The following is a 12,653-nucleotide window of genomic DNA, read 5'->3' as shown; positions in this document are numbered from 1 at the left end:
TTTCTCCTCATCCTCATTTGTTAATTTGTTGATGGTAGCCATTCTGACAGGTGTGAGGTGATACCTCCTTGTCATTTTGATTTGCATCTCTCTGATGATTGGTGACTGAGCATTTTTTCATTTGTCTCTTGGCCTTCTGGATGTCCTCTTTCAAAAAGTATCTATTTAGGTCCGTTGCCCATTTTTTGACTGGGTTGTTTATCTTCCTTTTGTTAAGTTATATACAGGTTATTTTCAGTAAATATACAGTTGGCGTTCTGTATCCCAGATTTCGTATCTGCCAATTCAGCCAGCTGCGGGTAGAAAACAGTATTTTCAGTGCACAGTTGAGAATTTGTGGATATGGACGCCGACAGTATGCATTGATCTACACCATTTTAGATAAGGGACTTGAGCAGCCACGGATTCAGTATCCATGAGAGGGCCTAGAACCAATTCCCCATGCCTTCTGAGGGAGGACTATAAAGTTTTGGGGGAGTCAATAATTATACACGGACTTTCAACCGCACAGGGGTCAGCATCCCAACCCTACGTTGTTCAGGGCTCGTCTGTGATCAGAATTCCATCAAATAGCAGATCTGTCAACTAGTAAATGGCAGCAAACTTCTGTGAATGCCTTTCATCCTAAGAAGTTCGTTTTGGCCAGGTAGGCAGTAAGGAGTAAGAGGTAAACTCAGGCTGTCTCCTTCAGGACCTAAGGTAGGCCCCGCCTAAGGGTTTGTTTCCTTTCCTTTGTAGAAACAGAATGTTAGCTGGAAACCCAGTCCTTGTCCCTTAGTCAGTCCCATCCAAAACAGATGGGACTTGATCTCAGATCCCCAGAGCCATGCTCTGTGACTGTGCCCCTGGAGCCTCTCCAGCTCCACTATGATAAGGTCACCTCTGCGGTCGACTGTATTATTTGTATCAAAACATAATGTGGGTCACTCGGGACCCCTTGGGTCAGAGCCTCTGCCCCCTGCCCTCCCCCACGCTTCCCTTCAAATGTGCAATCACTGAATCGGCCTCTCTGTCCTCCTAGGACCAGCACCCAGTTGGGCTTCCCCGGACCACGGGCCCCATGCAGTCCTCCGTGCCCCCAGGCTCAGGTGGCATGGTCTCCGGCGCCAGCCCCTCGGGTCCGGGCTTCCTGGGCAGCCAGCCCCAGGCGGCCATCATGAAGCAGATGCTCATTGATCAGCGGGCCCAGTTGATGGAGCAGCAGAAGCAACAGTTCCTGCGGGAGCAAAGGCAGCAGCAGCAGCAGCAGCAGCAACAGCAGCAGCAGCAGATTCTTGCCGAGCAGGTAACGTGCCCGTGGTGTCCGAGCAAGCGGTTTATTCAGCCCCTGGGGCCTGGGAGGGAGGTACGGGCAGGTCCTTCTTCAGGATGTTCACAGTCTCCCGGGTTCATAGGAGAACCTGCAGAATTTAGACCTTTAAGTTGGTTAGACCTTTCCTTAGAGTAAATTAGTTTGTTCTGAAAAGAGAGGCTTCAGCTATCCATGTGAAAGCCCATTTGCCAGAGATGTGTCTTCCATTGGAGTCTGACTCCTTTTCTCTGGGTTTCTGGTGCAGGGGTTGCTGTAATCAGCGTGCAGGTGGGAGGGCTGGCTCCCATTCCTCACAAGCTCTAATATTTCTAGCAATAGGAAAAAGAAAAAGAATTCAGAGAACCTTGTCTCTTAAAAGAAAGTGTGGGGAGGAGGGATTGAATCGGTCCTGAACAATGAAACAGGAACAATAGCAGAATGAAAGGGCCCACGGAACTACCTGGAAGCCTGAACTTGAGGTCACAGAAAGGCGGCAGATTTAAGAAAACTCCCAACAGCTTTGAAAACAGCTCGAGAAATCTTTAAGTTCAAGGCAGGCCTGACACAAAGCTTTTCCTTAGGCATCTTTGTCCACCTTCCCCATGTGACTCCTCCCGCCCTGAAGGAGAGCCTTCCCTGTGGGCTGCTCCTGTCTGCTTCAGCGGTTCTTTGTGCGCGGGGGGGGGGGGGGGGGGGGGGGGCTTGTTTTTGGAGATGCTCATGCCTAATTTAGTACTACCCCAGGAAAGGCCTTCCACAAGAGATCCTTAAATGGCTCCTATGGGGTCTATACAGGGCATCCCACTTTTTTTTTTCTTAATCCTCACACAAGGATATATTTTCCATTGAGTTTTTAGAGAGAGTGGAAGAGAGGGAGGTGAGGGAGACAGAGAACCATCGATGTGAGAGAGACACTTCAATTGGTTGCCTCTTGCACACGCCTATACTGGGGCTGGGGAACCTGCAACCAAGGTATGTGCCCTTGACTGGGAATCGAACCCCTAACCTGACGCTCACAGATCCTCACACAAGGATATATTTTCCATTGAGTTTTTAGAGAGAGTGGAAGAGAGGGAGGTGAGGGAGACAGAGAACCATCGATGTGAGAGAGACACTTCAATTGGTTGCCTCTTGCACACGCCTATACTGGGGCTGGGGAACCTGCAACCAAGGTATGTGCCCTTGACTGGGAATCAAACCCCTGACCTGACGCTCACGGGTCTGAGAGCTGACGCTCTAACCACTGAGCAAACCATCCAGGGCAGGGCATCTCACTTTTATTATAGGAGATGTGAGGTTGTCATCTAAGGCTCAAGGCCCAACAGAGCTCTGCCTCAGAGTGAGCCTTCTGGAATGTTCCTAATAGGATAAGAATTGTGGAAATTTATCAAGCATTCTCCACCACCTACTGTGTAGGACACAGACATGTTAAGATCTCTACTAACCAAGAACAGCAGTTCAAAGAAATACCCGTCATCCCCCAAATAGAAAAATTGTACTGTCGAGCACAGTTCACCTAGGTTCCATTTTTTTGCTTTTGTTCCTGAACAGCTGTGTAATTATCTCCCTTTTCAGCAAGGTCAGTCAGCCGCCTGGCAGCTCTTGTACAAACAAACCTCTATCCCTCTCACCCTGCAGAAGGTGTGTGACAGGGAACCGTGCGAATGTCTCTCAGGCAGTGATGAATGGAGCTGCTCAGGGGAAGCTGGGCTTTGTAAATCCTCTCCCCAGCCAATCCCAGGAAGTTTCAGGTGTGCCTGATACTTGGAGTGATGGCTTTCAATATGTGTTCTGTGACCAGGCAGAGCTCGGCTGTGCCAGCCCAGGGGTGTGCCCACCTGCTGAGGTCAGCCAACCCTGGGAACGGGGAGGAGGCAGAGGAATGGGAGAAGAGAGGCCACAGGGTGACACCCACAGACTAGGAGGTGAGAGTGTAGGGCAGTGGTTCTCAACCTTCTGGCCCTTTAAATACAGTTTCCTCATGTTGTGACCCAACCATAAAATTATTTTCATTGCTACTTCATAACTGTAATGTTGCTACTGTTATGAATCGTAATGTAAATATCTGATATGCAGGATGGTCTTAGGCGACCCCTGTGAAAGGGTCGTTCGACCACCAAAGGGGTCGCGACCCACAGGTTGAGAACCACTGATGTAGGGTTCACCCAGGACATGGAGAGATACGAGGCTCCTTGGAAAAGACAAGGAAATGAGAATTTAAAAATGAGGATAATTCCTTGCTGATTGTGTGGACCAAGAGATGATGAGGGACCAATGGAAGAACAACTCACTCAAGGTCAGACAGTGTCCAGTCTTTGGCCTGTGGCAGGTTTCATCTGCCAGGGTAGGTTTTAATAAGTTCCCAGCCTTCCTCGTGTCGCTCTTTTAAGGACTGCATGGGCTAATATGTGTAAAAGTCTTTGGAAACTACACAAATGTAATGGGGACCTGGCACATGACCCTGATGTCACAGAAGAGCCACACATGCCAGCCATCCTGTGGGACTGGCCCAGAAATGAAACCAAGAAAAAACTCAGGGCACTGTGGCACCTTACCTGCACCTGCAGGCCGTGCTTCTCGACGCAGGCTGTCTCGGGGTCTACAAGGGGTGAGCCGTCAGCTTTGTGTTTTGAAAGTAAATGTTGCCATATCCAGGCCAAGATGTTTTTCTCAGTCTTTGCTGCAGCCAAGTGTCCCTAACACTTTCCATTTTGTAAACAGCATATTGGGGACACCTGGCTTTCCTATAAGAACAGGTGATGGGAAACAGAAGGACTTGCAGTCGTGCTTATCATGGGGAACTTTAAAATCATTCTCAGTGGCCCTAGCTGTTTTGGCTCAGTGGGTAGAGCATTGGCCTATGGACTGAAAGGTCCCGGGTTCAAGTCTGGTCAAGGGCACACGCCCGGGTTGTGGGCTTGATCCCCAGTAGGGGGCCTGCAGGAGGCAGCCAATCAATGATTCTCTCTCATCATTGATGTTTCTCTCTCTCCCTCTCCCTTCCTTTCCTAAATCAATAAAAATGTATTATTTAAAAATCATTCTCAGTGGACTTAGAAATCAGAACAGAGCAGATTGAAAGCAGCGGTGGAGTGACATTAAATGCCCTCCTCTCAGAGCGTGCAGGCCGTGTTGCCATTCCTGCATTCCCAAAAGTTCCACAGAACCTAGAATTTTCTATCTGAAAGAAACATTAGAGATCATCGAGTGCCTTCATTTTACATTTAAGGAAACAGCAGCCAGGGAGCTGAGGTGACTTATCTGAGATCACAGGGTTAGAGAGAGGCGGAGCTGAGACTGGAGCCCGCCCATCCCAGCACTGGCTACCCCACTGTGTATGGGGTTGTAAGTAGGACAGTAAGTGGGGAATTTGGCTGAGGAGAAGCTTTTATGAGCTCATCTTACTTTCAAGAATGCCCTTATTTTGCTGCCTAAAAGATTAGCACAGTTGCTGTCTACACAATTAATTAATTTTAACAGTTTGTGCAAAACACCATGGTAGGCACCACAGGACGGGTACACAGGGCAGAGGCTGTTCTTTCCTTTGCTTGCCAGGGTGCTGTCTGGCCTTGTTGAGAAACGAGAAAAAGAAATGACAGAGCTGCCCAAGAAGAAAAACAAGAGAAAAAATAGAAATAAACACATGTGTTAAGAAGTAGTCCGTGTGTGTTGTTTTTATAATGAACATGCTACAGAGCAGGGCCGTAGCTGTATGTTCTTTGTAGCCCTTCAGATGAAAGGTGCCGAGTGAATATTAGCTGCAGAAGGAGGTTAAATGACATGCCGAGGTCACGCAGCTACTTGACGGCAGGCTGAGAACTAAGAGCCCTCTCTCTGCTCCCTCCACCTCTTATTTTCTCTCCCTTTTCACATACAGCATGGTAATAATCATAGTGGCCTTGCCAGAATATGGGTAATAGCGTGGGCAAAGCAGGTTCCTGTGAGTGGAAGAACACAGACTAGCACTAGCACGCAAGCCTCTTGCCGCTGGGTCCATGGGGAGCCCCACATGGTTTCCTCGAGGCAGTGAATGCTGGGTAGTTGTGGGGATGGATTTTATAGGCAGGGTGGCCTCGTGGGAATAAGATTAGCTTTGTTCATAGCCCCTAAGAATCCCATCTTCCAAGCCCCGCAGCATCTATTTAGGTCATTCAAAATGAGTCGCTTGTCCCTTTGAGCTCGGTCCCCACACAGCTAAGGAAAACCCACAGGCTGATGCTGGAAAGTCAAAGCCTCTGGGCTCACATGCCTCATGAGCCAGCATGTCCACACAAGAGGCACGGACAAGGGTGTTCACAGCAGCGGTATTTGGGACAGCCCCAAACTGGAGCTGCCCTAAGTGACCATCGGTAGGAGAACAGGTAAATTCATTGTCATGTTAATAGGATGGACCACTTCTCAACGGTGAGAATGAATAGACCACAGCTACATGCATCCCATGCCTGAATCTCCCAAATGTAATGACCACAAGAAACCATACACCAAAGCCAGACACAAGTACATTGTATATGTAAATCCATAAAACCAAGTACAAAAGCAGACATAACTGATCTGAGTTGTCAGGTTTGGGCAGGGGTTCCCCGGGGCCAGATGAAGGGTAATGACCGGCAAGCCCCATATCCTGGCAGTGTTTTGTGTCTTGATCTAGATCAGCAGTTCTCAACCTGTGGGTCGCGACCCTTTGGGGGTCGAACGACCCTTTCACAGGGGTCGCCTAAGATCATCGGAAAACACATATATAATTACATATTGTTTTTGTGATTAATCACTATGCTTTAATTATGTTCAATTTGTAACAATGAAAATACATCCTGCATATCAGATATTTACATTATGATTCATAACAGTAGCAAAATTACAGTTATGAAGTAGCAACAAAAATAATTTTATGGTTGGGGGTCACTTCAACATGAGGAACTGTATTAAAGGGTCGCGGCATTAGGAAGGTTGAGTACCACTGATCTAGATGCTGGTTACCAGGAGTGTGTTCATTTGTGAAAACTCACCAAACTGTACACATCTGCTTTCTGCACTTGCCTGTACGCATGTTATTCTTCAAGACAAAGTTTAGTTTTGGAAAGAACCCTGCCTTCCTCAGAACGGCAGGCTATTTAATGGCGTGCTCTTTCCCCACCTCACCTCCACCCTTCTTGTCCTGTGTTCCAGCAGCTGCAGCAGTCACATGTACCCCGGCAGCACCTCCAGCCTCAGCGGAATCCATACCCTGTGCAGCAGGTCAATCAGTTTCAAGGTGAGGCCCGTGTAGCCAGTAACATTGCCTTGTGGGCTATGTTTGTGTCAGGTAATATTACAAACTAGAGGCCCGGTGCACGGATTCATGCACATTGAATGGAAATTAATTAGAAGAAATATTTTAGAGGCCGGGGAGGGACCGCGGGAGGTTGGCTCCAGGGTGTGTCCATCCCATCTCGCCCAGTCCCAATCAGCCAGACCCGAGCAGCAAGCTAACCTACTGGTCAGAACATCAGCCCCCTGCCGGTCAGTGCACGTCATAGCAACTGGTCAAATGGTCGCACAAACAGTCGGACACTTAGCATATTAGGCTTTTATTATATTGGATATTTAAGAACTGAGAATACCAACCAATCAAAAGCATTCTGGAGACCCCTTGCTGTTCCAGGCAACCTTGTGGTCACTGGGCTCCAGAGAGATTCTGGTGGGCTCAGGGAGGGGTCAGGGTGGCTGTGGGGGGCTGAAGCAGCTGTTCTTTGCCAAAAGTACAAGAAGTATTTCAATAGTTCAACAACCAGTAAGAACATACCGGTGCCTGTTGGCCCAATATCGGCTTTGCTAATGTCCAGGTCATCATCTCAGTGACCACAGTGGGGGAAATCTTGTACCACATTTTTCTTGGCTAATTTCAGCAGGTCAGCTGGCCAAAGCCCTCACCTCCAGCAGCCGAAGTAGAAGATTCTGGCTTGCAGCAACCACTAATCACTACTGTGTATAGAAATAAATAATGCCTTGAGGATGGTTGGACCATCTTGATCCTGCTGCCCTTTGCAGAAATCCCAAAATCTTGGCCCCCTTAGCAATGGGCGTACCATATGCCATTGTTTCATAAAGTAGAAGGTCCACTCAAGTTTCATCCTTTCCATGTCCAATAAAGAGAGCTCCTGAGGTTCCTGTGTGGGGTGGAGGATGAGCCTGAGTACCCTCCCCAGTCTATCCACGGGAGTTTTTAGGGGATTCCAGGAGTCCCCTAACAGTAAAAACCGTAATCGCCATCCCCTTCTCTTTTCGTGGGACCTAGATCAATGCGTCCTAACATCTCACGGGTTACCCATCCCTTTGTGAATCTGTCAGGAGCTATGAAATCCCTTGCACAGAAATATGCTCATACAAAAATATATACGGCCTTCAAATAGCATTTCACAAGTGTTACTGCCCTTCATGGACTGTGGGTAAAAAATTCGTGATCTAGGCTAACATTTTTCAGTCTTTGGATTACAACACACAAACAGGTTGTGAAGACAATTGAACAAGCCACATCCAACATTTTTTCAATGCAATATAATAGAGAAGAAACTGTCAGAGGGTATCATCCTAAGGGAACCGTTTGTTCCTGTTAAAAGACCACCCATGTACCCATGTATCACACCCTAGATATCAAAATGTTATATATCTTGCACTGTGAGGTGTGGGTTTGAGAAAAGCCACCAACGCTCACAGCCAGAGCCCATGAAGAGGGCCTGTGAGCATGCTGACCGGAGTAGCTGCCATTCCCTCCACCGGACACAGGGAAGGGCGAGAGGGACTGGGCTGTGCACAGGTGTTCTATGCACTAAATTAGTGCCAGAATTCTTGGAAGAATTGCTTCTCACTTGGTCCTGTGTGGGAAGGAGTGGAAAATAGTTATGGATACGTGGGTAGTCTTTGGTGCAGACACAGGCCCTCCTCTACCCCTGTAGTTCTCACAGTTCCCCTGCATCAGAATCCTCACCAGAGCTTGTTAAAACACAGCCCACCACCCCCTCAGAGTTCCTCATTCGGGAGGCCTGCAGTGGGACCTGAGAATTTACATTTTAACAAGTTCCCAGGAGTTGCTGCTGCTGGCCGGAGGACCATACTTTGAGAACTGGAGCTTTATATTATGAACTTATTAAAAACATTAAATTGGATAAACCTGGCATCATGTCCATTGGGTTTTCTAGGTTCATAACTCATTATTTTTTGGAATGAAGTGACCCACCCAAAGTTAACCATTCCTGTCTATTAGAAATTATTCTGAATGCTTTGGTTACAATTTAAAAGTTCTACTTCTTGAATTTTTCTAAAACCTCAAAGCATAGGTAATCAACCTAAAAATTCAGCTACTCTTAAGTTAAACAACCCAGTGGATTCCTGAGATAAATAGATAGATAGATAGATAGCTTCAGTATTCTCGTGTATGTATTCACACCCTAGATATCAAAATGTTATATATCTTGGAAAATAGCAAATTGGTATATAAGAAATATTGTCCTAGGAGAGAAATTCTGCGTGAGAACCTACACATCTCAAAGGTTTTAATGACTATCTTTCTCTTATTGAGTTCTGTGTCTCTGGGCAATGTTACATGATATGAGGAAATGTTTATTCTTCACAAACACAAGCATCTTGTGAGTGAAAATAGAAGATAGACCTTTTAGGAAAAAATGTCATATTATCCTTTCTATTAGAATATGAAAGGTTGTCTTTGACATGGTGATGTTAACCAGTAGACAAGAAAATTAATTTGATTATAGTGTCTCACAGTATGATCTGTTTTAAACAAAAACAAAAAAAGAAGAAGAAAAAGTAGTTAAAATTAATGAAGGCATAAAACTAGGTTAATAAAATGCTTTTTGATTTTCTTGAAAATATGGTGCTCATTGCTGATTTTAAAATGCCCTTTTTTTCCATAAGAATTACACTTAGTGTAGCCACTTACACTAAGTAAAAATAAAGGTTCGCTTGGGTTAATCTTTTAATACCTCTTTAAAAGCATTGCAGCACTTCTGTCCACTTAATAAAGGAACCTATCTCTAATTCAAAAACTTAGTCCAGATAATATCCAGTCCCTCATATAATAACATGTCCATTTTAAATATACAACAAAAATTTCCAAAATATTAAAGTCTTGTTATCTATTTCCAGCAGCCCAGCAGCCTGTGTGTATAATTTGGGTCTATCTGATCAATCTCTGAGTCAGCAATATTTTTCCTTTAAATTTTTAAATAAGCAACTCAATAACCCATTTCACCACAGTTGATCAGATTGGCCACGAAGTCGATATAAATTTAGTCGTTAAGGTCACAAAACTTCATAACAAGATTACAAGTTGCACTGTATACTAACATCCAGTATTTAATCAGGAACTTTTGATTTTTTTTAAATCACTTAGATATAATTAAGCTTAAAACAAACAAATGGAAACATTTCTAAGGATCGCCCCCAGATCTTTCAGGTTTCCCCACAGTAAACTTCATTTTTCAATGCAGAATGATATTGATCTCAAGCCTCAAAAACGTAAGTCATACTCAAAATTCCCGTAATTTTCTTTCTTAAAGAGAGAAATAATATATGGAGACATATTTGCTGTCCAGAAATCAATACCCCCATCAGGAAGACAAAAACACACTTCAGTTATTTGCCAAGGTGCCAAGCTTAACAAGGTTACACTATTCTCATCTGGTTTCTCATCTCAGTTCCAGGGAGGAGCAAATTTGCTTATAATATCGATTGGCTCCCATGCTGCATCTTTTTTAAATGTCCGGGAAGAAAAAACTATTTTTCTTTGTCTCTTAGACTTAATCATTAGCCAGGGACATAGCACAATCCATTGTGTGCTCCCCCTAGTCCTTTACAGCATTGACTGCGGCTCAAAGGGTGACATTTCTATTCTCCTGGCTGGTTTGGAGTCTTCCTGCGAACAGGTAAAGAAGTCCCCACTCACATGCCCAATTAGAGGGGAGTGACGCGGGGTGTTCATACTCCAGCCAACTTTTAAACAGCTTCATCAAAACTCTGTTAGCGATCGGCCGAGAGCCACAATCACTGCCGATTTCAAGGAGTGGACTTCGCTGGAAAGATCCGTAAAGTTCATTGCCAAATAGCCAGTGGCAGGATGATATTTTTTTCCTAGCTCAGGAAGCTGGCCAGTTTGCACTGACATGTTATAACTCAGAATCTGGAGCACGTGGAAATCTACAGAGTGGGTCCAAAAATACATCCAGTCTGTTGCAATAGCTTCTGAGCAGAAGCAACGGCCTTTAACCTCTCAAGTCCTGCTCATGTCTCCAGGGAAATTAGTCTAATGGTCTTCACTGATAGTATTCCCTACTGAACCACGTTCCACTTCACACGTAGAATACACACAGCCATCGCCATTTCTTAGTTTAGCCTAGGAGGTGAATTCCCTCTCAACCTCCAGGAAAAATGGTATCGAATTGGTTGAGGATGGCATCCTATCAAGAAGTGTAAGAAATAATTTGCTTCTGAAATGTGGACAAAAACATCAGGGTATTCAAGTGAAAAAGTCAACTACAGACGCGTGTGTACAGTGTGACCCCAATTTGTGCAAGTGTGTCTGTTTTTATATAAATAGTAGTGAGCCGTGGTCAACTCTGGAGGGTGGGAACTTGGGTGACTTGAATTTTCATCTTTGTGCTTTTCAACACTTTCCAAATTTTGCACCATCAGCGTATGTTCTAAGCAGAAAAACAATACTTGTTTCTATGAGGGGTGTATCATCAGAGTAGACCCTCTCATACGGAAGCGTTCTGTGTCTCCCAGAGAAAACCCCACACCTGGTACAGGCTTACCAAGAAGAGTGAGTGCTATGTGTCCTCTGTCCCTGCAGGCTCTCCGCAGGACATGGCGGCTGCGAGAAGCCAGGCAGCCCTCCAGAGCATGCGGACGTCGCGGTTGATGGCACAGAACGCAGGCATGATGGGTATGGGGCCCTCTCAGAACCCAGGGACAATGGCCACGGCCGCTGCCCAGTCTGAGATGGGACTATCCCCTTACAACACCACGCCTACCAGCCAACCAGGAATGTACAACATGAGCCCAGGAATGACCCAGATGTTGCAGCACCCGAACCAAAGTGGCATGAGCATCGCGCACAACCAAGCCCAGGGGCCGCCGAGGCAACCCGCCTCCGGGCAAGGGGTGGGGATGGTGAGTGGGTTTGGTCAGAGCATGCTGGTGAACTCCGCCATGAGCCAGCAGCACCAGCAGATGAAAGGGCCAGTGGGCCAGGCCCTGCCCAGGCCCCAAGGCCCGCCAAGGCTGCAGAGCATCATGGGAACAGTCCAGCAGGGAGCCCAGGGCTGGCAGCAGAGGAGCTTACAGGGGATGCCTGGGAGGACTAGTGGAGAATTAGGGTCATTCAGCAACGGGGCCAGCTACTCGCTTCAAGCCGGCCAGCCGAGGCTGACCAAGCAACACTTCCCACAGGGACTGAGCCAGGTCGTGGACGCTAACACGGGTGCCATGAGAACCCTCAACCCGGCTGCCATGGGTCGGCAAATGATGCCACCGCTCCCGGGGCAGCAAGGGACCAGCCAGGCCAGGCCGATGGTCATGTCTGGCCTGACCCAGGGCGTCCCCGGCATGCCAGTGTTCAGCCAGCCCCCAGCCCAGCAGATGCCCAGCGGCAGCTTTGCTCCCAGCGGCCAGAGCCAAGCCTATGAGCGGACTGCCCCTCAGGACATGTCCTACAGTTACAGCGGGGAAGCAGCCGGGGCCTCCTTCCCGGGCCTCTCGGACAGTGCCGACCTCGTGGACTCCATCATCAAAGGTGGGCCGGGGGACGAGTGGATGCAGGAGCTCGACGAGTTGTTTGGAAACCCCTAGTCAGGAGGGGGCCCAACGGGCAAAAGAAACAGGATGTGGGCCCATCCTGGTTTTTTGGTTTTTGACCCACGTAAACTGAGCAAAACTGCAGCTGGCTGAGCATGGAAGATCCAGGTGCCAGTCCACAGCCCTGCGGGGCCTCCTTCCACCTGATTTTCTCACAGCAGCCGAGAAGAGACCAGGCAGAGCCCTGCTGCAAGAGAGGGAGCCGCACCAGAGGCAGGTGGGGGAGGCGACCCTGAGCCCCCTGCACCGCACTCCCTGCTCCGGCCCAGACGGACTGCTGCCCACGGCCAGGCATCCGTCAGCCCGTCCTGGCCCAGGTGCGGAGCCTGCAGCTTTGGAGACACAAGAGACGGAGCCTCGGGCAGGAGGAGCCCCACAGAGGCTGCTGGGTGGTTGCACAGGCCGAGAGCACAGGTCAGACATGTGCTGAGCTCTGGCTGGAAAGAGACCTCAGGCTCCCAGACCTGCGCCTGGCTGTGGAGGGCAGACACAGAGAACAGTGCTACGCGGCAGG

The 12,653-nt window shown here is 47.7% G+C and overlaps 1 protein-coding gene across 1 annotated transcript in view; it reads left to right on the top strand.

The window, feature by feature from the left end:
- Positions 1 to 12,647, top strand: part of MAML3 (mastermind like transcriptional coactivator 3) — a 182,578-nt gene extending 169,931 nt beyond the window's left edge. Inside the window, exons 3-5 of the mRNA XM_015565531.1 lie at positions 1,022 to 1,285; positions 6,458 to 6,542; positions 11,136 to 12,647. Of these exons, the coding sequence (XP_015421017.1) occupies positions 1,022 to 1,285; positions 6,458 to 6,542; positions 11,136 to 12,133 (1,347 nt within the window). The 3' untranslated portion in view covers positions 12,134 to 12,647. The remainder of the gene's footprint in view (positions 1 to 1,021; positions 1,286 to 6,457; positions 6,543 to 11,135) is intronic.
- Positions 12,648 to 12,653: the final 6 nt, after the last annotated feature.

This window comes from Myotis davidii, unplaced genomic scaffold, assembly GCF_000327345.1.
Source record: "Myotis davidii unplaced genomic scaffold, ASM32734v1 scaffold436, whole genome shotgun sequence".
NCBI lineage: Eukaryota > Metazoa > Chordata > Mammalia > Chiroptera > Vespertilionidae > Myotis > Myotis davidii.
The sequence above is the reverse complement of the archived record's forward strand: the minus strand, read 5'-3'. Positions and strand labels throughout refer to the sequence as shown.